Source organism: Lagenorhynchus albirostris, chromosome 5 (genome assembly GCF_949774975.1).
Source record: "Lagenorhynchus albirostris chromosome 5, mLagAlb1.1, whole genome shotgun sequence".
Taxonomy (NCBI): Eukaryota; Metazoa; Chordata; class Mammalia; order Artiodactyla; family Delphinidae; genus Lagenorhynchus; species Lagenorhynchus albirostris.
In genome coordinates, this window is record NC_083099.1 from 61,777,826 (window position 1) to 61,804,430 (window position 26,605).

General features: G+C 44.8%; 1 protein-coding gene across 1 annotated transcript; it reads right to left on the bottom strand.

Annotated features, from left to right (window-relative positions):
* On the bottom strand, nt 1-24,402 carry LAMP3 (lysosomal associated membrane protein 3). The gene is made up of 6 exons (XM_060149251.1): nt 24,317-24,402; nt 16,503-17,233; nt 15,513-15,641; nt 5,781-5,838; nt 2,522-2,692; nt 1-140 (listed from the first exon to the last, which is right to left on the bottom strand). Exons 1-6 carry the CDS (start codon nt 24,363-24,365, stop codon nt 1-3), a joined length of 1,278 nt encoding a protein of 425 aa, XP_060005234.1. The 5' UTR covers nt 24,366-24,402.
* Between the last annotated feature and the right edge of the window lie 2,203 nt (nt 24,403-26,605).

Sequence of the window (26,605 nt, forward strand, 5' to 3'; positions counted from 1 at the left end):
TTACATGCGTTCATATCCTCTCCTGGGCCTCTTTCTGGTCACCAGGCATGCTGTTAGCAAAACGCCAAGCAATCCTGCGATACTCAGGCCCATGGCCACAGGGGTTTCTCTCCTGTTTCTGTCACTGAAGCATTCGTCCGCTGTAATTGAAGTCAGAGTAACAGGTGTTACAGGCTGGCCACAATGCTGGGAAGTGATACTGCCCCTGCCCGCCTCAGCTTCACAGAGAAGGCAACTGAGAGAGAGATGGATCTGCGGGATCTGTCCCTGCTGCCTCAGACATATGGACAGGTGAAGATGAGAAGGGAAGGGGTCACTGCAGTGGACTGACTTGTAGTGCCCGTGATCACTTAAGGGGTGTCTTAACTGCAGATCCCCGGGCCCCGCACCCAAGCAGTTTTGATTCAGCGGGTCGGAGGTGGGACCCAGGTGATTGTGATACGGCTGGGAGGCAGATCCAACTTTGAGGAACACTGGTTAGGTCCAGAGGGTCAGGATCAGAATTGTGTCTTGACTCTCAAGCCAGGGTAAGCACGGGAGCCTGGTTTCCCAAGGTTGGAGACACAGACCTGGACCATATCACCTGGCCAAAGTTTTCTATTTAAACTCTGTGCTTCTTGAAGGGACTGCTAGACACCCTGGGCTCCTGGTACTGGAGAGAGCCTTTGCAGGCTCCGAGATTTTAAAGAGAAGGGGTTTAGAAAGGGGGTCAGGGGCCTACTGTTTGGGATGACCGTTCTCTTTGACAAGGCCGAGCGTTACACTTGCTGGATTCCTCTCCGGTTCTCCGAGCCCCTGTTGAAGGGTCACCCATCTGTCAGGACTTCTCTGACCCCCTTCCTGCAACGCTGTGCTCCTCATGCCTTCCTCTGTGCTCCCACGGCCTTTTGTACTTATGCCTTTTATAATGCCATATTGTATGGTAACTTCTATTTTTCAACTTGCTCCTTTTTCTCTCTTCTCTTACTCTGGTAGAAAACATTATTTACAGGATGACATACAACTTCACATCTGAGCACCTTTAGTGAAATTTGAGGTGCAAAGACTGGGAATAAGGAGCTGAGCTGAAGCGGGGACAGTGGAATGAACAAGAGAAATATTTTGGAGGTAGAACTGATAGGGTTTTGTGACTATGTATATGAGAGGGTGAAGGAGGGAGAGGAAAAAATGAAAAGATAGCTTTCTACATCTCCTCGTGAGCACTGCTTAATAGCGGCCAGGTGTGCTGCTAAAAGGTTTTTATTTCTCATCTCTGTCACCGAGAGGTTTCCCAGACCTGCTTACTTCCTTCTATACACAGGTTCTGAGGGGGAGGAAGAGAAAGTGAGTGCCTTATTTTTAAGACCACATGATTAAATACAGAGGTTTTTCAAGCCTTCATAATAAATTTTTAAAAGAGTTTCCCAAATTGGATATTTTGAGACAAGATGACAGAGTGGGGGAAATACCTACTAGCAAATTTTAATATTTAATCTTAGGACTCTGGTAAAGGTCCAAAATTAAGATAGAGATTGTAGGACTCAGACCAAACCTACAGATATCAGGAGATCCAAGGCAAGTGACACTTAATACTGCCTTTGCTGAATGCTTTCCACCAGGTATATCAGAAGTTTTCTGCCAGACACATTTTCAGCTTTACAGTGGAATTCAAGTAGAAATCAGACTCATGTTATAGAAAGTTAACTTACAGCTACACCTTTAGCTAAATCTATTTTTGATAGCTGAGAAGTACTCATAAGGTCATTGACTTATTATGAGAGAGATGTTTTAGAAACTGAAGTTCAATTCTTGCCCTAATGTAGAAACCCTTGTAATACTGTTTTCCTGGTGGGGAGAAAAGGGCTTTTTTGGAAAGTCACCCTGGGCTGCCCCTGGCCTTCTTGTTAGAACCTGCTTCCCTCTGTGGTGGTAAAAACCCAAAGTAGAAGTTGCATGGAAACTAAGAGTAATTATGAGGAAGCACTAGTTGGGTAGAACAGCTTGGATTTGAGAAGAGGGGATTCAACAGAATGTATTTCTGTCTAGAATGATCACAACTTTCTCTTTTCCCTCCATAAGTGGGAAAGAATCTATTCTGAAATCTTGACTTTTAGACATATCACTAATACTCAGGATTTTAAGGTGTTCTCCAAAGACACCTGGGTTTACCAGTATTCAACAGCTTGTCCAGGGGAGGTTACTGATGGCGTTTTCTCACTCTTTGATTGATTGACTGTGTGTGTGTGTGTTTAAATGAGTCAGAATGTGTATCTTGGCCAGACAAGAAGAATGTATTCTGCTGTGGGAGGGCAGTGGACATGAGTGGGTTTAAGTGTCTGATTTTGAGGCTGGTATTGACTCATACAACGGTGGGAGGGAGGGTTGGCCGGAGAAACTTGACCCTGAGAGCTTAGCGGAATCATACTCTTCTAGGAAGTTCATGTGATTCTTGTCCCTTTGAAAGCTTCAACCAAAAAACAACTTGAAACTACTCCTGGGTCTCAGAAGTTTAGGTTTGTGACATGATGATCCCTTAACTTACCATTTCCAAAGTGGTTGCCTTCAAAATCAAAGGCTTGAAGTTGGATATTCATTGTTTTCAGCTGAAGGTGGGTGGAGAGCTGGATGCTCTGTTCGCTCACACACTTGAAGGAATGCCCCGCCACAGTCTCGAACATCACCATTGCACTTTTCATTCCTTGGTAAACTTCCTCTGAAAACACAAAGGTGAAATACCAACATGTAAGAACCCTGGCAAGTATCCATTGAGCCCCAGCTGTTGCTGGATGGCCCATGTGCAGTTAAATGGCCTTCCTTAGATGTGGTTCTCCACAGTTCTGACACCTTCGCCTCATGAAACATCACCCTGGTGCTGTTTGGGGACTTTTTCCTGATGCTCTGTTCACCATATATGGGGGCAATCTCACATAAATTAGAATATGATAACATTGAAATAAAAACTCTTCGGAATCTTTTATTCAGTTATTTTAAGTCACTGGGGGCAGAGTCAATGGGGGCTATTGTCAGTGCCTGCGCACAAAAAAGTGTCCATGAAAACTTCAGAAATAAAAGAAGTAAGATTGTTCTCTGAGACAAAAATCACACGCTCTCATAATGCATCAGAGCAGAGACATGCAAAGTTACCAAGCAGAGTATCTGCATGTCACCACACTGAATGCATTCATATAGCAAAAGGAAGGACCAAGCCCATCATTGGGAGGGGTTGTTGCATCATTCATGGAAGCATAGAGAAGGCAGAGGCCCATCTGCATCCATCTGAGTGCTGCTGGGAGAGAAGGACCTGCTCAAGGACTGGCCCTGTCTCATGAGAGGCACACGCGTTTCAAGGAGGTGAGTGCTTCAAGGCCCATGGGGTTAAACATTTAAAATAGTTACACCATTGTAAAGCAATTATACTCCAATAAAGATGTTAAAAAAATTTAATAACTCCATTTGCTCTAATTCCACCTCTACCAGGCACCCTTCTGAATATAGTTTGGTTTCCTGAATGGGAGAAAGTTCGTTGGCAGAGTACCCAACTGTCTTGGTCCCCTTGCAGTTATAATAAGAAACAGTAGCATGATGAATGAACAAACTGGCATTCTGATTTTATACATCAGTTTTATGACCTTGGTTTAACATCAGGTTCCTTGAAGAAACGGCCGCTGATGGCTTCCGGGGCTGAGGACCAGACTATGGACCTCAGTGAATTCATCCACGGGCTGTTAGTGAGGGAGTCCGAAAGTTCCCTCCTCTCCTGCTGCTGCGGGTGTGTTCACTTGCATCTGACATAACATCTCACACAGAGGGTCAGCTCACTGTGTTTCAGGTGCTGTGCAAGTACTTGACGTGCATTTTCCTGTTTAATTCCCACAAAAATTTTTTGAGATAGGTACTACTGTCACCATTTTACAGATGAGAAGACGGAGTTGAAAACATTCGTCTAAGAACATACATCTAGTAAGTGGTATTTGGACTCAAGCCGTCTGATTCTAGAGCTTGTTACCTTGACTACTGTGCTGTTGTGTCTCCTGCCTGTTACTGTTGTATTCACTGCAGACTCCTGCATTTATACATTCAAACGTCCTACACGATGTACTGAATTATCCATGTACACTGCTGTATCTTGTGTTATATCCTGGGGTAGTCTACTACCACTGCTCGTGCTAATGTCACCATGGTCACTACCTCTGAACTACGACTAACTACTGTACTCACACCACCACCACTGCCACCATTGACATGAAAATTATCATTACTATGAGTATGACAGTTCCTGCTGCCACTCCTGAGCCTTGAGCATGCGGACCTAGAGTTGTTTTTTCCCCTCCCTCAGCCTCTCAATTAGCTTCTGGTCTGACTTTCCCTTCTCCAGCCCCTTGAGACGTTACTACCCTATTAGTAGCTAAAATTTGGTCATTATCCAGTGATAACATTAGCTGCTTTATGTTAGCATGCACAATATTTATTCCCCAGTCGATATGAGGAGACTCGTTTGAGATAATGTATATGAAAAGGTCAGCTGTGACATCTTACTTACATTTAACCAATAATCATTGACAACAACTTTTTGAGCAATACCAATGTAATATTGCTAATATTTAAAATAGATATATCTTCACATTTTCATTTCTCGGCAAGTTTCTTTAGTATAAGTTCCTTAATTAATAAAAGAATAAGTTTAAGCCAGTCCAAAGAATTTTGAAGAGGAGAAAAGAGACATGAAAACTCTTAGTACACGACCTGGCACAGAGGAGGTGCTCACTAACAGTGTGTTATCGAAGTCTAGGCTTTCGGGAGAAACATCGGAGGCCTCTGAGAAACTCCCTCAACTTGACTGGGAGCATTACTTTCCTAGAAGTGAACGTTGTAGGAGTTCTTTCAACTTGCTCTACTTTGGGTAATTTTTCATATAGCAACCAAAGTGAATCTTTATAAATATAAATTTGATATATCATTTCCCTATGCCAAGCCCTCCAATGGCATCTTTTCACACTTTAGAATAAAATCAAAAGTCCTCACCCTGTCTTACCCACAGGCTGTCTGTGCTCTGGCCTGGCTGCCCCTCAGACCTCATTGGCTGCTTTACTTGCTCTCTTGGACACACTGGTTCCTGCTGGTCCTTGAGTGCCCCAGCAAGCTCACTCCTTAGAGCCTGGGCACCTGCAGTTCCTGCCGCCTGGAAAGAGCTTCCCCAGACCCAGATGTCCCCAAATGGGGACAGCTCTCTGCTCAAATCTCACCTCTTCAGAGAGGGCTTTCTCCTCAGAGGGCTTCCCTACTACACCTTCCAGTCCTCTCCATCCTCATCCTGCTTTTTTTGCTCATAGAATTTAGCATTATTTAACTGTATATTATAATTTAATGCATCTGTTTACGGTCCTCTCCCCACTTCTATAATGTAAGCTCCATGAGGGCAGGGACTATATGTTTAGATAATTAGGGATACCGAGTATATACTATAGGGCTTGGAACCTAGCAGGCACTAGCTACACTTTCGTAGAATGAATGCATGATTCCCAGAGTGTAAAATAAACCTCACCATTAACGGCAAATTTGTCCAAAAGTCACTCAACTCTATTGTTGCTGATTTGACACAATGTAGCCAACTTGCTGCATGAGCAGACAAGCAGACTGAAGCACACAGAGATGTATCAATAATAAGTTCCCTCAAAGTTACATTGCTGGCTGCTCTCTCAGTCTGTTTCTCAAAGGCAGCATCACATATTAGCCAGGTGAAAACTGGGCTAACCAGAAACATAGCATCATCGCTGGTAGAACAGGCTTCTCCAACTACTTACCTGGATTTGAGACGGTCAAATAGGCTTCCACCTCACTGATATAATACGAGTTTTCATCCTGTAAAACAGCAGTGTGTCAACTTTTGGGTAATCTCTGTTTTTATGTTTATGATCCTAGTTTACAGACTGTTTAGGCAGGATTCCAGCTATTAAATCATTGATATAGGGGTTTGGGTTAGTTGGTATGGAGCCACAACTGTGTTTGAAATTTTCCAAAGAAGTAAATACATCATACAATAAACAGATAATAAGTAACGGCTTGCCCCTGGCTGAAAATTTCTCTATTGCATACTTGTTGCTAGAGCCTGAAATTCAAATTCCACTGGTACTATTTGAGTCCCTTCAGCTGGGCCAAGTTTCCCCCTGTTATAATGCAAATACATCTGGAAGGTGGATGGGTTGGGGGGGGCATACATTAAGCCCTTATTAGTAATTAATATCTTAGGGTAAGGATTCAAGCTGAGACCACTCATCCTTAAGGCTACCGTGGGTGGATTTGATGGGGTCCATAACCCCCCCTGGGAAAAACAGTGTATGCAAAATTGTGTGTGGATTTTCCTGGATAGGGTATCAATTACTTTAAATAGATTAATGGGTTCATGTCTCCAAAATGGTTACATGGGGCCATGAAGGATTCTGGAAAGAAAAGGTTAACCCTGAGATTACTGGCTGTTGCCTAGAAGAAGACCCCAGTTTGTTGTGTTCAGAATTATAAAGCAGTGCTCCACATTTTATCCAGAGACTGTACTTTTTAAAAAACAAAAACAAAAACACTAAAAACCCTACAAAACAGCCCTATAACTTCCTGAGAGAATCAGAGTATGGAACATTAAAACGAATTGAATTGAGATATGAAAGTTAAGCTGGAAAAGGAGTTTTTATTTTTTAAAGTAGGTGATTTACAGTGTTATTGCTTTTAAACATTCATTAGAAAACTGTCTGCAAGTGAGTTGCCAAAAACGCTAGTAGAGCAACCAAAATCAGAATCTGAAATTGAATTACTTTTAGTAGTCATTAAAGGAACTTAGCGATAATAATCTTGACCACATTCTAATCTATTTATATATTGTTTGCAGATGAAATGATGATTGCTTACACAATAAGGGTTCCAGAAATACAAACTGTTCCAGTGAGGTGACTGCTATCGATGCACTGAACTCTAGATCCTACAGTTCCTTGAAGCAGCTCCACACACTGGCTGCTCACCTCGTGCCAGGCACTTCTTACCTTGTGTGGCAGGCACCTCTGTGCCTCACCTTATTTAATCCCCACAAGCACTAGGAGAAGAAATGGAGGCTCAGTGACTTGCCCAAGGTCACAGTCCTAATAGTTGGCAGGTGAAGATATGACCCCAAGCCACCTGGTTAGCCTTTAACTTCTCTTATATCCACTCCAGACCAGGCATTGCTCTAGGTCCTGGGGGAAGAATAAGACCCAGATGCTTCATTCAAGGTGCTCAGTCTAGGGTCTCAAAGGCAAGTTGGATGATGTGCTTGGACCATCCATTTGTTTTAGAGAAAAACAACTGTGACCCAGGCCCTTGGGTTGCTTTTACATACAGTTTATTCGGGTTATTCTTTTTTTTTTTTTTTTTTTTGCCACGCCTTGTGGCTTGTGGGATCTTAGTTCCCCGACCAGTAACCCAGGCCCTTAGAAGTGAAAGTGCAGAGTCCTAACCACTGGACTGCCAGGGAATTCCCAGGATATTCTTTACTTGGGATCCCTTTTAGCATAAGAGAGACCTGTATGTCAGGGCCCACAGTCACTGTTATAAAATCCCTGCCCCATCCTAAGGGCAGACAGAATCCATTGAAGGGTTTTAAGCAGGGCAGTGATATGAGGGCTTTGTTTTTGGAAATTGCTTGGGCTGCAACAAGAGATTGATTAAAGAGCAGCAGGAGAACTGTGATGGGGCCAGCGCTGAGCTCCATGGGATACCTCCTGAAGTCTTCCCTCTCCTGTGGCATCTCCTAGAGCTATCCTCGCTGTAAGGAATGGGTACTTTGTATTTCTTTAATCGTTTTACAGTTTACTAAGTGCATTTTTCTGCCTTCTTTGGTCCTCACAACCCCCTTGAGGCAGAATAAATGTTCTCAGCCCATTTTACAGCTGAGAACAAAGAGCTCAGAGGAGGTAGGCCTCTACCTCTGATTCACATTGTTTGTAGGTGAGGCAAAGCAAGATCTTGTCTATGGGATCTTGCTCTACACTTTCGTTCATGGGATGTGTGGTTATAGAGAAAAAATTTGTCGTGCAAGAACTTTCTTTTACATTCCCTGGAATATATTTGCCTATATATAATCATCTATAGGAGGCAAGACCAGCTACATAGTTTGTGGGCCTAGTTCAAAATAAAAATGCAAGATCAAAAATTATTAAGAATTCCAAGAGGGGAGGTAAAGCATTAAAGCAAGCATGGGCCCTCCCAGCTGTATGCCCTGACAGGAAGGGCTGTTCCTACTCTACCAGAACTCGTGCTATAATTATAGGGCTAATGCCCAAGGTAAGGCCTTCCAAAGCAGATGGCGGTGATCATACTCACTGCAAGTTTATGTCATAATGTAACAGGACTGAGTCCGGAGCCTGTATCCAAGTTTCCTTCTGTTTTGACTGAGTGAAAATTAGCCAGACGTTGACTGGGACTGAACTGCTGTCTATCTTCATGGTAAAGGAAGAGCATTTGTTAGGTGAACTTTTGTAAACAAGAGGTCAGTGGAATGTTTAGTTTCCTTGAGATTCCAAGTTTTACATAATGTATGCTGCTGATATCAAATGAGTCTTATTTAGACCATGGTACCCACTTTTTCTGTGGAGTTGTGTTAAAGAAAATAAAGTTGTCTTTTATTTAAACTAGAGCAAAGCATCTTTTTTTAGACTCAGAAATTCAGAATTTGGCCCCATTTGAATGGTAACAGAGCTGAAGTTTATTCTATATGAGGGGTTGGCAAGTTTTTTGCTGTAAAGGGCCATATGGTAAATATTTTAGGCTTTGTGGATCTCCCTAGCAACCACTCAACTCCACCATTCTAGCACAAAAGCAGCCACAGATGACACATATGCAAATAAGTGCGACCATATTCCCAAAGAACTTCATTTATGGGCACTGAAATTTGAAGTTATATGAGTTCCTGTGTCACAGAATATTCTTTTTTTTTTCCCCAACCATTAAAAAATGTAAAAGCCATTCTTAGCTTATAGACTGTACATTTTTTTGGTGGTGGCTGGATTTGGTCGGGGGTTGGGGGGGCATAGCTTGTTGACTCCTGGGCTACACCATCCATAAAGAACAAAGTTGCTGAGCAAATCAGTTGGTTATGAAATGTTATAAAGAGAGTGGTTAACCTCCTCTTTGGGAGAATAAACTGTTGCTAAGAATTTTTAAACACTATTTTAAAAATATGTCTCTGTTCCCATGTAACCTAGGTTAAGTTGTTGAATCTTGGTGAACATTGCAAAAATTTAATTTTTTTTCTTATTCAGTAGCAGAATGGGGACAATAGTAACAGGACTTACCTCTTAGGTTGATGTGAGTATTAAATGAAGGAATCATGTAAAAAACGTATCACAAAGTCTTTGCTCAAATTTTAACTAGTGTTGTTAACAACAGTAATAAAAAGATTTCCCCTTCCCAGTAAACCTCTCTCACTGAGATCAAATGATAATTTTTTTTTTTTTTTGCGGTACGCGGGCCTCTCACTGCTGTGGCCTCTCCTGTTGCGGAGCACAGGCTCCGACACGCAGGCCCGGCGGCCATGGCTCACGGGCCCAGCCGCTCTGCGGCATGTGGGATCCTCCCGGACCGGGGCACGAACCCGTGTCCCCTGCATCGGCAGGCAGACTCTCAACCACTGCGCCACCAGGGAAGCCCTCAAATGATAATTTTTAATCTATATCCTAGAGCTCAGATCCACCACAAACAGAAAGAAAGAGAGAGCAAGCCAGTGAGCTAAGCTTAGCTAGCCCTATGGATTAAAGAACCAGGCTGAAACTTTAGCTCTCAGGGACGGGAATGGGGTGGATACAGAGGAAGGCAGTGGTGGGGAGGTTGAGAACTTCAAGCAGGTGTCAGATTTAACCCAAAGCCCAAGGGAAATTACATGCCACACATTCTGCAATTTATATTCTGCAATTTATAGTGCGTTCTCCTTTGACACCCACGGGGTTATTCTCTGCCAGATGTTTTTCTCATTTGGGGTTGAGGTTGGAGAGTGACAAAAGGGGGCCAAGGACTCCTAAGAGCTGAATATGGTACTTTAGCACTTATAGCATGTCCATGTGAAGGGACCATTTGCAGAAGTACCATCTCACTACTGAACCAATGGCTGCTGACAATGTGGCTCCTCACCCCCAGTGTCTAAAGAGAACTCTGCAATATCTCCTCAAAAGGTCTTAATTCAAGGAACTTAAACACTCTCCTTAGCAAAGGACAGGGTCCAGAGCAAGCCAGCCAGTCAAGCCTGCCCAGAAATGCAGCTTGCCAAAGACGGTGAGGCCCAGGGTCCTCTCCTCAACTTCTGCAAAATGTATCGTGGCAGTTTCACAGTCACAGATGTTCAGGATGTGGACAGCAAACAGGCCTTTTTTTGTTCAATGTTGTCGACTTCATCAAGAAACCTCTGCTCTGGAAACAGACTCACAGACTTAGAGAATGAACTCTAAGTGTGTTGAGGGGTGGGAAGGATAGTTAGGGAGATTGGGATTAACATACACACACTACTATATTAAAAATGGATCACAGGACTTCCCAGGTGGCGCAGTGGTTGAGAGTCCGCCTGCCGATGCAGGGGACACGGGTTCGTGCCCCGGTCCGGGAAGATCCCACGTGCCGCGGAGCGGCTGGGCCCGTGAGCCATGGCCGCTGAGCCTGCGTGTCCGGAGCCTGTGCCCCGCAATGGGAGAGGCCACAACAGTGAGAGGTCCGCATACCGCAAAAAAAAAAAAAAAAAAAGGATCACAAACAAGGACCTACTGTACAGCACAGGAATTCTGCTCAATGTTATGTAACAACCTAGATGGGAAAAGAATTTGAAAAAGAATAGACACAGGTATATGTATAACTGAATCTCTTTGCTGTACACCTGAAACTAACACAACATTGTTAATTAACTATACTCCAATATAAAATAAAAAGTTAAAAAAGAAAGAAAGAAAGAAAGAAAAGAAACCTCAGCTCTCAATGTCACAAAAAGAGGCCAAAGAGGCTATTTCTTTAGAGCTGCTGGTCTACTTCTTGGCAACTTGCCCCAGAGTTCTCTGTGAAATTTAGATTCACTCCTTTATGGATTCATTTGCTAAAGGTATACTATGTATAAAGTCAGGGCTGGGCACTAGGGAGAGGAACGTGAATAAGTCAAGACTTGCCTTCAAGATGGCAAAATGTGTGGTAAGTGCATTTATGGAGGTCAGGGAATATATGGAGGGTCAGGAAACCAAGAGAAGAAAGTGTCCCAGTTTTACCTGGGATGGACGTGGGGATTGGGGTGGGGAGACTTCACAGAGTGAAGATGAATTGATAATTCATCTCAAAGGATGAATGAGGGGTAGGAGGGGCATTCCAGGCAGAGGGAACCCCACAAGGGAAAACAGGGCAGGAAATGGTGCCGCACACTTGGCAAGTTCTAAACAGCGCACTCTGAGTGTGTTAACATTTGAACACTGATAACAGTCCTCAGGAGTCTATAAGCTAAGAGGGCTCCGAATGCCCCTGAAAGGCTCTGGAGAAACACCAGGTGGGAGGGCACTATTCGACTTCCAGACCTCATCGACTCCAACTCACTGCCTTGCCCTGGTGCTCCTCTCTCCTGGTGACTGATTTCTCCCAGGTCCCAGAGCCGGCGCTGGAGGCTTGCACTGCCCTTCCAACCAGGTGGATGAGAAAGGGATAGTGTTGAGAATAGAAACATAAACTCTACACAGTTACTGAAAGATGTTTTTAAAACAAAATATCCTTTAAAACAAGGAAGTTGTGGGGAGCAGGGGGAAAGGAGATATATTTATCTTGCCTCTGAAGGGTCTGAACAGCTTTCAGCACTGTCACCTTAATCAAATGAGACATTGACATGGAAACGTTTTTGGTTCTTTAAAAAATGAAACTGAGAGAAACGAGACAGGAAACCCCCCTCTCCAGACGCCGTGCTCAGCACTTTCACATACACCAGCCCAGTTCACCCTCACAGTGGCCCAACAAAATAGGTCCTAGTTGGTCCCATCTTAGAGTGGAGGAAACTAAGGCTCAGAGAGAGAGCTAGTGACTTGTCCATGGTCACACAGTAATAATATGGATAAGTGAAGTCTTGACTGACAACAACATCAAGTGACAGTTTAGGAGGCAAGTTTTTCTTTACGTTTCTGCCATTGGCAGTATTTCAATATTAAAAATGACAAATTATTGTACATGATTTGAAACCTAAAACTATAGCCTATATTTCTTTTATTTCTCCTGTTATGTCTAGCTCAGTGTTGGCGACAAAGTAGGTGCTCAGTTAATTCTTATTGGTAAATTGGCTGACAAATCAGTCTTGCTAATCAGCATCCAGTTATCATTCTACAACTTGGTTGTCTTTATAACATCTATTATGTTATAACATGCATTCCTATTTTCTAAGGCTCTCTTTTTTCTCTAGAGCACTGGTTCTCAACCGAGGGTGATTTTGCCCCTCAGGGGACATGTAGCAACGTCTGGAGACATTTTGGGTTGTCACAGCTGAGGTTGGGTGTTGCTACTGGCATCCAGTAGGCAGGAGCCAGGGATGCTGCTCAACATCCCACAAGGCTCAGGACAGGCCCTGCCGCAAAGACTTATCTGTTTAAACCCAAGTGTTAATACTGTTGCTGTTGAGAAGCACTGGTGTGGAAGGTAGCAACATGTGAAAAGTGGTTGACTGAATTGTTGAGCCCACTTCTCTTGTGGAAGGTTCTAGACATCTTTCCTGCCTAAATGCATTTCACATAGTTCCCCCATTAGGGCAGAAGGCACAGTGCCGGGATCCACAGGCCAAAGCGGGCCTACAGCTGTGTTTCGTTTTGTTTGACCAATGGAGTGTTCAAATGTCTAAAAAATGTGTTGCCAACACTAAAAAGTCATGTGCTTTCAGAAAAAGATTGGGATTTCTACCTTCTCTTGAACAATAAGGGTGGACAAACACTGGTCTCTTATTACTACCTGATAGAGGTGATGTGTAAATATTTAACGGGCACAGTAGGGCAGTGGCCATGCAGGACACCCCACCGTCCAGAATGAATACCTACCATAAAGGACAGTGACAGTCCCCAGGGCTAGATGCCAGCCCCACCGCCAACCCCGCCAGCTGGAGCTGAGGAGTGGCTGGTAGGGAGACGGGTACTCCCAACCCCTCCCTCTTGTCCCGTCACTACTGGGGCTGCCGCTTGTCACCTCACACTTACTCTAACATTTTTCTTATGCAGATTTAATGGGGAAATAAAGTCTTCCTCCAAGGTGTCAAAATAAAAAATAAGAGCTGCCCGTTTCAAGGAAAAAGACATTTTTACTTTTTCACTGCTTCACTCCTTAAGTTCTATGCTTAGCCCCTGTAATCTTTGGATTTGTGGCCACTGCTCTGGCTTAAACAACTTCTCTTTTAAAATGCATAAATTCCCCAGAAGGGCTAAGGCTGGGGGGAACTTTTACTTTCTATGAGCCTTTTTGCTTTCTCTTGGGGCATAGCTAAGGGTGCCTGCTCCGGGTTTTGGTGCTGGCAGTGGAATGAATAAGGTGAGTTTCGTTGGTGAGACTCAGGCAAAGCACCTGTTGCAACACCTGGGGCCGTGGACTGAGAGCGGCTCACCTTGCTCCTTCCCGAAGGTGTCGGGGGCAGGGAGCCCTGCTGGTCCTTCCAGCTCTACTGGACACTCATTTCCTGTCCACCCCCTGGAGGCACAGAGGATTTCCAGAACGGCTGGCATTCGGCACTTGGGTGGAGCTTGGTCAAACAGAGCCCAGCCTGAAGGCATCGTTCCAGGAGACAGAGGAAAGGAGTAAAGAAAGACATCGAAAGGTGCCAAGACACTCATTCTGCCTGCGGCCCGGCAGCAGTGGTCACCGTGTGCCCCACACAGACACTGGAGGTTCCTGACGCCTTTCTGTAGGCAATTATTCACAGGGGCAGTGGGTTGGGTGGGATCAAGCCCTAGACTAAAGCATAAATGCTTATGCCTATCCTCTGCCATTTTGCCAAAGTGACTTTCCAAAAATCCCTGACACCTTTTTAGATTAACTTCAGTTGTGCAGGAACAGAGCGTTTATTCTGCCCTGAGTGTTCTTCTGGTGAAGGACTATGCTTGTTTCCATTTGGTACTGAAAGGAAACCACCAACTTCTCAGGGGCATTTCTACCTTAAGGAGAAAAGTATCATGAGAAGGACAAAGGCTACGAGACCAGGAAGCTCAGTTCAGTGTTCTGTGACGACCTAGATGGGATGGGATGGGGGTGTGGGGTGGGAGGGAGGTCCAAGAGGGAGGGGATATAGGTATACATATAGTTGATTCACTTCACTGTACAGCAGAAACTAACACAACATTGTAAAGCAATTATACTCCAGTTAAAAAAAAAAAAAAGCTTATGAGACCAAGTCAATAACATTAACAATAATAATAACTCCATGCAATAAAGGCCGTTGCATGTATCACGCACTGTGCTAGTCAGTTTACATATACCATTTCTAATTCTCCCAAGGGTCCCACTAAGTAGCTATAACTAGTTCCTTTTTGTAGATGAGGAAACATGCCCCAACTAGTCCAAGGTCACGCAGCTAGTAAGTATTATGGCTGTGAGTCAATCTTGATTTGTCTGATCCCAAAGTCTGTGCTCATTGCTCTCCAAGATCTGCTAACCAAGACCCTCTAACTTCAGAGGTCACGTTAGACAGGTAAGAAGAAGGCCCACACCGAGTCCCAGCTGCAAGGCTCCTCTTGGCTTATTTGAAAGACACTTTGGACCAAGGAGGGGCAAGCCTCCTTTGAGAGGGGGTTGACCATCACTGTGTTCCCAAGACATTTGTCCTTTTCAGTCACTGTAATCACAGCCACAGTGACTATTGAGCATCCACGTTCCATGTACTGAACAAAGCTCTTTACGGGAGTGATCTTTCATTCTTTTCCCCATTTTTCAAATGATAAACAAACAAATAAACAAACCTCAAACAGATTAAGTTGCCTGCCTGATGTCAAAAGGAGAACAGAGTCCAATTTGTAGCCAAGACTCTGATCTCATGACCATGCTTTTCCACTCTACTCAGTTGTCTACCCCACTCCAGGATATGGCCTGGAAAACGCAGCCCCCGGTTAGTCCCTGAATTTTGCCTTCTGTGGTTGGAAAGAACCTATTGTGACATTTGACTCTGGTCTCAGAGTAATCCTGTTTCTTTTTGCCCACTGGGCATTTCTGTGGGTCTGTTCATCGGTACAGCTTCCTCCTTGGGGTGGTTTGCAAATGGCACTTCGGCCAGGTTCCCCAAGGCCACATCTCTCTCAAGAGGCATCAAAGCCCTTCTTGGGCCGCACAGAGGAGGCTGAAGAGGGAAGAAAGCAAACGGAAGATGTCGACACTTGCCTCCTCTCCGTCTCCATGACCCTCATTCTTATCAGAGAAATCTCGAAAGGCTCTGAGGTCTGTTTCCCCTGGAACTTAAAGTGTGGGATTGCACCACCGGGCCCCAGGGTGAGGGACAGGGAAAGCAATGCTAGAGCAGGTTAGTGTAAGGAGTTCAGCCTCACCTTGGTAAATGTCAGATTCACAAATCCGCCCTGGAAATTCAAGAGAAGGTTGGATTTTCGGAAGCCACAGTTCCCAGAGGATTGGGTTGCATTGGGGTCGATGTTGAAGTATTTCTGAGGTGAAAAAACCTAAACCAAATAAAATAGATTGGCTCAATGGAATGTCAAAAAAAACTCTAGCTGGGAGACCAGAAGCACAGACTGGTAATTGAGCCTGAAACTCCAGGCTAGTGGGTGTTCACTGGAGAATTTCAAAGTCCCTGGAAGACACCTCTCATTTCCAAACTGTTATGTTTAAAAGACTTTTTTTAAAGAAGGAGTGCTCTCACAGAGAGGAGTTCCTCGATAGATAATTCATGGCAGGTATATTCTTGAAAAACCGTGTAGAATTTAATTTTTGTTCAAGCAAACATGTTGGGCGCTACAGGAAAGGTTTTGCTATCTAATGTACTTCTGTTTCAAATAAAAACCAAATGTGGAAGTTTTACTTGAAATCATAAAAACTGTGCAAAAAAAGGAAGAATTTTTATAGTGATTCTTTCAGTCAATCAAATAATCTAAGCCCCACTCCCACCCTCTCCAATCTTCTCATTAACCTGGATTTTTCATATTAATGTCACAGCTGGCTGGAACCACAAAGACCGTCTAATGCAAACCTCTCATTTCACAGGAAAGTTGCTGAGGCTTCGAAGTCATCCAGAGGAGCAGGGCCAGGCTGGGGTCAATGCTGGCCACATCCAACACTCTGCCCATGGTGGCTAAAAGTGGAGGGTGTGCATATTTAAAATTTTGGTGTGTGCCTTTCTTCATTCATACAGTCGCTATCAGTGTCTATTTTTGTATGTGTTCTAAAACAGATCCACCTCGTAACAGAGCACCTTGGAGAAAGAGGAGCCCGCAGATACAGGATGCAGGGGAACGTTCATTTTCAGCAAGGCACTCCCCACTCAAACTTTTTGAAGCAGTGCTATAGCCCTGCGCCGGACTTACCGACTCCGTGTCTTGAACCGTCAGCTCTATCCCCATCTCTGCTTTGATACAGAGCTTGCTTCCGTTCAGAACTTGATAAATTCCAATCTTGGCTGACGATGGCTGGGGTGCGAGGGTGGGCCTGGGAGCTATGGTGGCAGGCGAGGCTCTGTGGGTTGTGTTGGTGGGCTCTGGGGTGTGGGTGGGTTGAGTAGGCTTCTGACTGGTTGTGCTGTTGTGTGGTGTGGTGGACAATGTTGCTGGAAGGGTGGTCTGGTTACTGAGTTGGGTGGTTTTCCCAGTTGTGTGGCTGACGGTCGATGGCCTGGCTCCAGTTCTGTGGGCTGGCGGGGTGACGGTGGATGGTGGTGGACTGGGACCTGTGCTGGGGCTGATTGTAGCCTCAGTGACTGGAGCAGCCGTGTGTGACTTGTTGGGTGTGGCCAGGGTTGTGACTAGAGTGTGGGCTGTCGGGCTGGTGGAGGGGGTGCTGTCTGCAGTTATCAGGGAAGCTGTTGCTGGAATTTTTATGGTTGTGTGTGTGGTTAGGGTCTCAGAGGTGGATGCTGTGACAGCTATCTGAGAGGTGACATGCCCATCTGTTGACCTTGCTGCTAAAGTTTTCTGAGGCACACGGTGCGTTGGCTGCAGGAGACAAGGTTTTGCTGTGGTCTGTACTGTTGCAGGTGGAGAATAGCCTGTGATTTCTGGAAACGCTTTTGCTCTCACATGACCGCCATAATGCAAAATCACTGCAAATTAGGAAACAAAAATGTTAATACACCAACCAATGGCTCACATGAGTGAAGCCCTCCCCCACTCCACTTTAAGGTTTCTTCATTAAAAATTAACATGTGTTTTTCAGATTTGGGGGAAATTTACAAGGAAATAACAATGAAGTGAAGGTCACTCAAAATTCTACCACAAGGCCACAATTTTAACGTTTTGGTTGCACCCATGTTTTTACAGGGTTGTGAGCATACTGGAGATATTCTTCCCATTTCTCTGTGTGGGGTGTGGTACTATCACCCCAGCGAGCATGCTCAGCTAGATATGTAAGTGCCAATGCCTCTTCATTTTCCATCTTCAAATGTGAATCCAGACAGTTCCTGGATAGAGTGTGCTCCTGGGTAGGGTGCTGCTGTGATGACCTGATAGAGCTGGGGCAGCGTGAATAACAGTAATAAAGATTTACACAGACTTGTATAGTTTTCAGAGAATCATATAATCCCAGGTTTGAAAGGGACCTTAAAGATTATCTAGTACAAACCCTAATCTGATGTGTGAATTGTACTGTTGGATATTTGCCATGTGTTCCGCCAATCTATGCATAATTACCTCCAATGACAAGAGATTCAGTTCCCTTCCATTTTTTATTTCACCATCAGTTTTCTTTTCTTTTCTTTTCTTTTAATAAATTTATTTATTTATGGCTGCGTTGGGTCTTCGTTGCTGTGTGCGGGCTTTCTCTAGTTGCGGCGAGCGGGGGCTACTCTTCCTTGCGGTGCGTGGGCTTCTCATTGTGGTGGCTTCTCTTGTTGTGGAGCACGGGCTCTAGGCGCTTGGGCTTCAGCAGTTGTGGTGTATGGGCTCAGTACTTGTGGCTCACGGGCTCTAGAGCACAGGCTCAGTAGTTGTGGCGCATAGGCTTAGTTGCTCTGTGGCATGTGGGATCTTCCTGGACCAGGGCTCGAACCTGTGTCCCCTGCACTGGCAAGCGGATTCTTAACCACTGAGCCACCAGGGAAGCCCCGCCATCAGTTTTCAAAATGTACCCCAGTTTCTGTCATTCCCTTACTTAACCTTTAGAGTAGCGCAGGCTTTTCCAACTAAGGAATTAAATTAATCCATAAGTGCTCTGATATATCTGGTGTGCCATCCTTCATGGTTTGGCTTAAATGTCAGCTCCTCAAAGAGTCTTCCCCATCCTTCCCACATGAAACAGCTCCCCATCCCCACAATTCTCCATCACAGTATTATATTCATTGCCTTCACTGCATTAATCACAGCTTGTAATTATATAAGGGGACGGTATTCAAATATTTAACAATAAGCCTGTCCAGACAGTGTGTACCAGCAGAATATCAGCCCTGATTATATGTTTATTTATTAATTGTGCCTCTCTCCCACTAGATGAAAAGCAAGCTCAAGGTGGGAACTGTGGGTAATTTTTTTCACCACCAGTGCCTGTGCATGGAAGGTATTCAGTGGATACGGAATGAATGAATAAATAACTGAATGTGTAAATGGTGGTTACAGCATTGTAGACCTCCTAGGGTTATTAATAGGTTCAAACAAGGTGGTTTGAGCGAAAGCCTTCCTGGACTATTAAGCATACCTAGAGTGTGTATTATCGTCATAGGTTCTCTCCTGGGTCATCCCTTCAGGGCCGAAGGCCTCTGAATCTTTTTCAACCAGAATAGTTCTATCCTTGTCTCCTTCCAAGCACAGAGCAAGCCAGAAATTAGACAACTGCAGGTGATGCCCCTTGGGAGCTTACGATCAGGTACACTGAGAGATGGCACTGTCTCTTCAATGCTATGGTTTCACTATGTTTACGCATTGTATTTTCACTCATTGGAGCTGTTACTGCCCGGTGCTGAGCAGTGACTTGGAAAAACACGGGGAAAAGGGAAAGAAGATCACTCTACGCTGGTGTTTATAAAGTCCTGAATTTCACATCTAATTAAAGTCATCCATAAACACCTTTACTATCTCTCCCTTTCATCCAATACATTTCTAGGTGGGTACTTTCCCCATAGCAATAAAAATTCCAAGTTACTGAACACTTACTACATGGCAGGCCTCAGGTTGAGGGTCTTATTTCACCAGCTCTTCTCAAAAACCCCCTGACGGGTACTAATCTTTATCTGTCTTTCAGATGAGGAAACTCAGGTTTAGAAAATTCTATTAACTTGACCATAATCACACAACTAGTAAATTTTGAAGCTGAGACTCAAGCCCCTGTCTGAACCAAAGCCTGCCCTTGGATCTGGGCATGGGTGGAGGTGGTGCGTGTCACTGGGAAGAATGGTAAGAGAAGAGACAAAAGCAGAGGAGAGAAGAGTAGGGTGCCCCTCCAGTGACCCCAGTTCACTAAACCCTCATAATGGTGGTCCTCAGAGAGTCTTTCAAAGGCCCACATGCTAAAACAGTGATTATTTTCCAGAAGAAAAGGCTAACTTTAAGCCCAGTAGTAGCACTTATAAATTATTTCTGCACAGCTGGTTTGCAAAATGGGAAAGACAAAAGTATCAGTTCAAAATGCCTTTGATAACCTTTAAAGAAGACATTATTAATGACATTAAGTTACTTGAGACTATTACTAAAGAGTCTTTTCTTGTATCTAAAATGTTTACTTGGACAATTGAAATGTATGATATTTGAGAGTTGCAGATTTTATGGGCTATAGATTTACTTCACCAATCTTTGTAAAATCATACGTGGAGCCTTTATGCCCATACTGTAGAGCTTGGAGCAAGATTTTTCCTTTCAAGATTGTTATGAAGGTTGACAGTTGTTGAAGATTTATTTGCATAATTCATTTGGGCTGAACCTGAGTTGCTGTTCCCTGGGTCAAAAACCCAACAGGAACACAGTTAGGGTCATAGTATTACTATGAAGAAATAGAATTCACTCCCAGATGTGGTATCTAGGCATATCTTGTAGTAAAAAGCAAAGATTGCTGCAGAGAACTCCAGGAGACTGGGAACCACCTGACTTTTGCTCTCCTGGAAGATTAGGTCCTTGATAAAATCCCACTGTGTACAGCTTATGCTTATGAACTAAAGCAAATCTTCTCAACTGAGTAGAATTTCCTCAACTGAGTAGCACACCCTTTCAAAGGGGGAGCCTTCCTCATAATGCAATTAGAACTCCTCTCTCAGCAGTGATGAATGAACTCAAGTAAGGGAAAAAAGCACATTGGCCGTTCATGAACGCACAGCACCCCAAACAGGACAAGAAGACTCACGGTACACTGTCAAGTGTGCTTGGTATATAGGAAGTCTTTGTGAGGTGCCTGGAGATGATGGTGTCTCCATATGGTATGTGACCTTGAGGCGGACAGGAGCCTGGGCTGGTAGGTGGCAGGAACAAAAGTGACTGAAAGTAACAGAGTGTGTTACAATTAAACAAGTCTGGGAAATATTGTTCTAATATTCTTCTCTTTCTCTACTCTGGTCCCTCCCCTCCTCTCCTCATCTCCCTGTAGGAGTGTGGGGTATAAAAGATGGGCAGGCAGTTAGATGGAAATTTGACAGAGGTAGCTATGCTGTGCATTGAAATACATCCCAGAAAGTCCATATGTTTGTTAGGTACTCAATGGAAATAATGCTCTGAAAAATACTCTGTTTTACAAAATCTATGTTTATGACCACACATATATGACCAATCTTGATCAAAATTGGGTCATAGTTTTTCAATGGGATCTTTGGCCTAGAGGTTTAGTCAAGTTCACTGGTCTGTCTGAAAACCACAAACTGGGCAGTGGGCAGAAGCAAGGGCAGGGCACAGCTCAGACTCTCTCAGTTCTCCTTCTACTCAGAAGAACACAGCCTGAAGTCCACACACTGATTTGCAAAGCTCCCACTCCCAGAACCTCAGCGTCTCTTCTCCAGGATTCAAGAGACTCAGCAAATGAGTACCCCAGAGCCTTAACCCCTTGTTTGTATTCCTCTAGATGGTGAACTGCAGGAAGGGGCGTGAGAAGGTTTTGGTTTCCCTACAACTCGCAGGAGGAGTGAGAGATAACCCATCGGCCAGGCCCCGGCAAAGCCAGTGACCACACAAGGACTGCTTCTTTAGGTATTTCCCAGACAGTCGGGCCTTCCCAGAGAGCCTTAGTTTGGTTTCCCCACCACACCCAATTCAGCAGATACAGAGGCGCCTCCTCTGAGCCAAGCTCCAGGCCAGGCACTGGGGTTAGGTCTTTGTTCTCAGGGGGGCAAAGCCTTGTGAGGCAGACACAGAAATGGACTATACTCCTCGGTGTGACAAGTGTTATTATTATTATTTTAATAAATTTATTTGTTTATTTATTTTTGGCTGCATTGGGTCTTTGTTACTGTGTGCAGGTTTTCTCTAGTTGCGGCGAGCGGGGGCCACTCTTTGTTGCGGTGCATGGGCTTCTCATTGCGGTGGTTTCTCTTGTTGCGGAGCACGGGCTCTAGGCACGGGCTTCAGTAGTTGTGGCACGTGGGCTCAGTAGTTGTGGTTTGCGGGCTCAGTAGTGGTGGTGCATGGGCTTACTTGCTCTGCGGCATGTGGGATCTTCCCGGACCAGGGCTTGAACCCGGAACCCCTGCATTGGCAGGTGGATTCTCAACCACTGCGCCACCAGGGGAGCCCAGGTGTTATTACTGAAGCAGGCCCTGAGTCCTATGGGGTGAGGTGGGGAATCCATCACAAGGAGAAATTCTTCAGGCAGACAGGAAAGTAGATGGCATCCCACAGGCAGGAGAAAGAGTATGTGTAAAGGCATGGGGCTTCAGAGCCTGGAATGTCTCTGCAGAACAGCAGAGTCAGCATCATGGGAGCTTGGGAGGGTGTGAGGAGGGGTCAGGAGGAGGGCCAGCAGGGAGCAGACCTGGCAGGTCTCAGAGGCTACCTTTTGCGGAAGTCTAAGGAGCACAGCTGGGGAGTAGATGGAGTGCTGTGGCTATGTCCAGGGGCAGGGAGTCGAGCTTAACTCCTGAGCACTTTCTCTGGCACCTCTCCGGGCAGCAGAGGTAGCCCTAGCTGGATGCGGCAGGAAGACGGTTTCTGGATGTGTGGGGCAGCAGGGGTGGGCCCTTGACAAGGTTCTGCTCACAGTTTCACAGTTTAATCTTAGGCCTTTTAGCAGAGAGATGTAAATCCTGCCTCTGTCAGTTTTCTGTGGGACTTGAGACTCAAAGAAAACCCTTGAGCAGAAGGGGCTCTAGCCCTGTGTCAGAGACTGCTGGCTGACTACGCCAAAATCCAGTCTCTCCTTTTTCCTTAGTAACTGAGCCATGAGTTTAAGCTGAGCACTTGCTGCATGGAATAAAGCCCCCCATCTCTAAGCCTCCTTTCCAGATGGGTAGGAATGTGACTGAGTTCAAGTCAAAGCAATACAAGTGGTAGGGTTATGTGGGCCTCTGGGAAGGTTGCTTGAAGGGAGCTCAGTCACCTAGGGGGCCTCTCTATTGCCTTCCTGTTTCCTCCTTTAATCAGGCTGCAATGTGTATGTGATGGCTGGAGCTCCAGCAGACATCTAGAACCATGAGGAGACCTTGCAGGTGGAAGTCACACATTGGATGGTGGGTCCACAAGAATGAGTCCCCACACAGACCTGGTCTGAATTCCTCTGGACTTGTTTTCACTTGAGACAGAAACAAACACTTATCTTGTTTAATTCACTATTTGACGCTTGTCTCTTATGTGCAGCTGAACCTAAACTTAACTGATACAAACTTAAATCTCCTCATTTTATGGGGTTCGAATTTGAGATCAGGGAAGCAAAGTGACTGTATAAAGATTACATAGTTAGCTTACCTAAAAGCTTTGTCTCTCCAAGCAAAATGTCGAATGGTTTTTGCTCACATGCAATTCAACAAGTATTTCTTGAACATATGCATGTAGAAGTATAGTGCAGAAGTGCAGAGCATGGACCCCGAAGGTGAACTTCCTGGGTGCAAATCTCAGGGCTGCCATCTGTTAGCTGAGCGCCCATGTTCACCTCTAAGAATGCACAACTCAGAGACGAAAGGGCAACGTGGGCATTTCCTTTCCACCTGCCTGTGCATTTATCTCACGTTCATTGCCCTCCTGAATCCACCAGTCGTCTGCCAGCCATTGAATTGGTGCCCACAGACAGGTCACTGAGGGTTACTGCTACATTGAGATCTTCTGCATTTTTATTGGCTTGCTCTGCTAAATATAATGATTAATTTTCATTTTGCCTCCAAAAGAATGTGAAACTCTAATTCTGAAAGTGTGGCACAAAGAAAAACAGCCTGGATTAGGGTCGCTGGCCTGACCTTTCACCCAACTTTCATGACAATTCGTGTTACACTCAAGTGCAGCTGTGTCTCCCATTTGAGCGTGTTAGTGAGGCCATGTGGACAGAGCTAGTTCCCTCACATGTTCAAGTCAGTGGTAGTGGAAGGAATTGTGAATCAACCAGCAAACTTGATAAAGCACATAAGAGGACTCAACGTCCTAGGGAGAAAATGTTCTTGGTGAAAGCAGGGGGCACAGACATAAAAGAATCATTAAAATCTCAGCTTCCCAGACAGTCTCTTTGATCTGACCTATACTGGTAATGAAACAAGAAATCTTTGATGCCCTGGCTTACATCTTTCTGAGACGGCAGTTTGTCAGACCACATCTCGTTCATCTTCACAACTCGCTGTTACATAACATACACATAGCGCTCCATTTAAGAAAAGCAGAAAAAGCAAGGCATGACGTGATTTCCCCAGGCTCTTGGCAAGAGCCCCATTTCTAAGCCCTGGCTCAGTTCTCCATCTCTTAAATCGAAGAGATTTGTACAAACTCTCCCTAATCAGGTGCCTACAGACCATTTGGGAACCAGGGGCAGCGTCACTGTCTTCCAGGGTGGACAGCTACTCTGCCTGACTCATGGAAAACAAGTCCAAACTGTGAAAGCCTCTGGAAAAGAAAATGAAGGTGTGCTCCACACGTAAGGTAATAAAGAGGCATTCCCAAGTCAAATACCCACAGTAGCTGAAGCCACTACAGCCATCTCCAATCTGTCCTGCCCCACCTTGGTCACTGGCACTAGAATGCATTTACATTTAATAGGACCGGATGTGGCAGGGTCACCATGGAAAGTCATGTGTGTCACTCACCGGCCAGGGACACGAAGAGCACCACCACTGCAGACAGCTGCCAGGACATGACTGGGGAGCCAGGGAGTATCGCTGCCTCGCCAAGGGACTGCTAGGCTCAGCGCTCAGCAAGGCTGGGTCTTCCGAATGGTGCAAGGCTAATTCCAGGGCAGGCTCTGGCAACAAAGTAGACACCTCCTTCTGCCCCTTATAACTTGTGGCAGAGAAAACAAAGTCACTTGCGTTATGAGAACTGAAAGGCCCTCCCAAGTGGTGTGCTGAGAGGGGAGGGAAACCACAAGTGGCTCTTGTGTGAAGGCAGGCACTTTCGTCTCTGCCTTTAGTGTTTGTGAGCGACGGGATGGGGGATGGGGCATGTCCCCCAGCCAAGGTGAAGGGCATCTGAGATCATTTTGCACAAGAGGTGGTGGATCTGTGGCAGTGTCTGCTTCCTTCTCTTGTAAGTTGGGTCTCCATTTTTCTCTAAGATCTTGAGTACATTTCTGTAAACCCAGAGACCCTTCTCAGCCAGGAGAAAACCAGTCCCTCAGTCTTGAGGGTGAGCATGAGTCAAAACTCCATGGGTAGAGTGCTGTCTGTCTCCGTGTGTTTTCACAAGAAGTCTGAGGCAGCCCTGTTCTCTGCTCCAGGCAGCCTCAGCTGGGAACTCCACCTTGCGGGGAGGGGTCAGTGTGACCTCAGGAATCAGGGAGATCTGGGTTTGAATCTGGCCCTGCCAACTCACCGGCTGTATGACCTTGGGTAACCTCTCTGAGCCCGGTTTCTTCTGTTGTATAACAGGGATAACAATGACTACTCCCAGGTGGTTTTCCTGGAACACAAATAATATTGAATATCTTCAAAAGGCAACCTTTTCATGTCTTATCTCCTTCCTCTATTAATTAGACAAAACAATGGTGGTCTCTCTCCCAGAGCTGTGAGTCCCCGTGAGGAACACACATATAGGCAGTTTATCAGGATACCCTCCTGATTACTAGGTTTAGGGCTTTCAGTTTAGTCTCAAACCATTTCCTGAAAAACAACTTTGGCAACTATTTTATCTTACTACGTTGCTGTAATCAAGCAAATTTACCAAAGCAAGGGGTGTGTTTCCAAATTGAATTTTTATGGTGGAAGGTGAAGATTAATTTGTGTCAGTTGACCTAATTTCAGCTACTTGCTATCTAGAATTCTGGACTTTGAGTCAATTTATTCAACAGACAATAATTAAGCAGATACTCTGTGCCAGACACTCTTCTTATTCCATTTAAGCCCCACAGCCACTCTATGTGGGCACTATAGTATTATTGTTGTCCCATTTCACAGATGGGGAAACTGAGCATAGAGAGGTCAAGTGACTTGCCCAGAATCACTTAGATAATAAATGAAGAAGCTGGGCTATGAATCCAGTCGGCTTGAAAGTCTAGGATTTTAAGCACTATGCTGTACTACAGCTGAAGAGGTGCTCTGGACTAGAATATAATATATGCTTTCAAGTTGCTTACTGCCTAGTTGAGAAACATTTATTGATATAAATAGCTAGAGAGTGACTGATCAATTGTTTGCTACTTAGAAACACACTAGATGAGGAAAGGAATAGTCAGAGATGACTTTGTAGGCGTTGAACCTTGGAGAGACTGAAGGTCATAGAGGATCTGGGTAGTTGGAGAATAGCAATAATAATAATAATAGCAGTAATAATGGTTTCCATATAAGGACTCCCTATTATGTGCCTGACACTGTGTAATGCATATGGTACCTCTACAGGGTAGATTTTTTTAATCCCCACTTTACTGATGTGGAAAATGAACCACCCAGCATCACATAACAGGCTAAAATTTGCATTATGCCTTGTCTGGCCCTGAAGCCTGTGCCCTTTCTGCTGGCTACCGGAGCAAAATCTCTTGAGTGGTGATAAGCCTGACTGGAGGGGCCTGGGGAGTTATTTTCTTAGTGGTTGCCCTGAAGATTACTGTACATCTCAGCCTATAGCAATCTAGTTTGGATTAATACTATCTTAACTTCAATAGTATATAAAAACTTTGCTTCTATCTATTTCCATTGTCTCCCCTTCCTTTTTGCTATTATTGCCATATAAATTACATCTTTATTCATTGTATACCCACCATCATGGGTTTATAATGATTGCTTTATGAAGTTGTCTTTTATATCAGATAAGAGAAAAAGGAGTTACAAACAATGCTACAGAGGAAATGTTTGTGTTCCCTCAAAATTCATACACAGAAGCTCTAATGTGGTGGTATTGGAAGGTGGGGACTTGGGGAGGTAATTAGATTATGAGGGTGAAGC

Bases quoted from the DNA above. Each gene is read 5' to 3' on its own strand.
- LAMP3 (XM_060149251.1), bottom strand. From the start codon at position 24,365: ATGTCCTGGCAGCTGTCTGCAGTGGTGGTGCTCTTCGTGTCCCTGGCC. The intron at 17,234-24,316 runs GTGAGTGACACA...CCTAATTTGCAG, and splicing joins GCTCTTCGTGTCCCTGGCCG to TGATTTTGCATTATGGCGGT. The intron at 141-2,521 runs GTAAGTTAAGGG...CTTCAATTACAG, and splicing joins AGGCAACCACTTTGGAAATG to CGGACGAATGCTTCAGTGAC.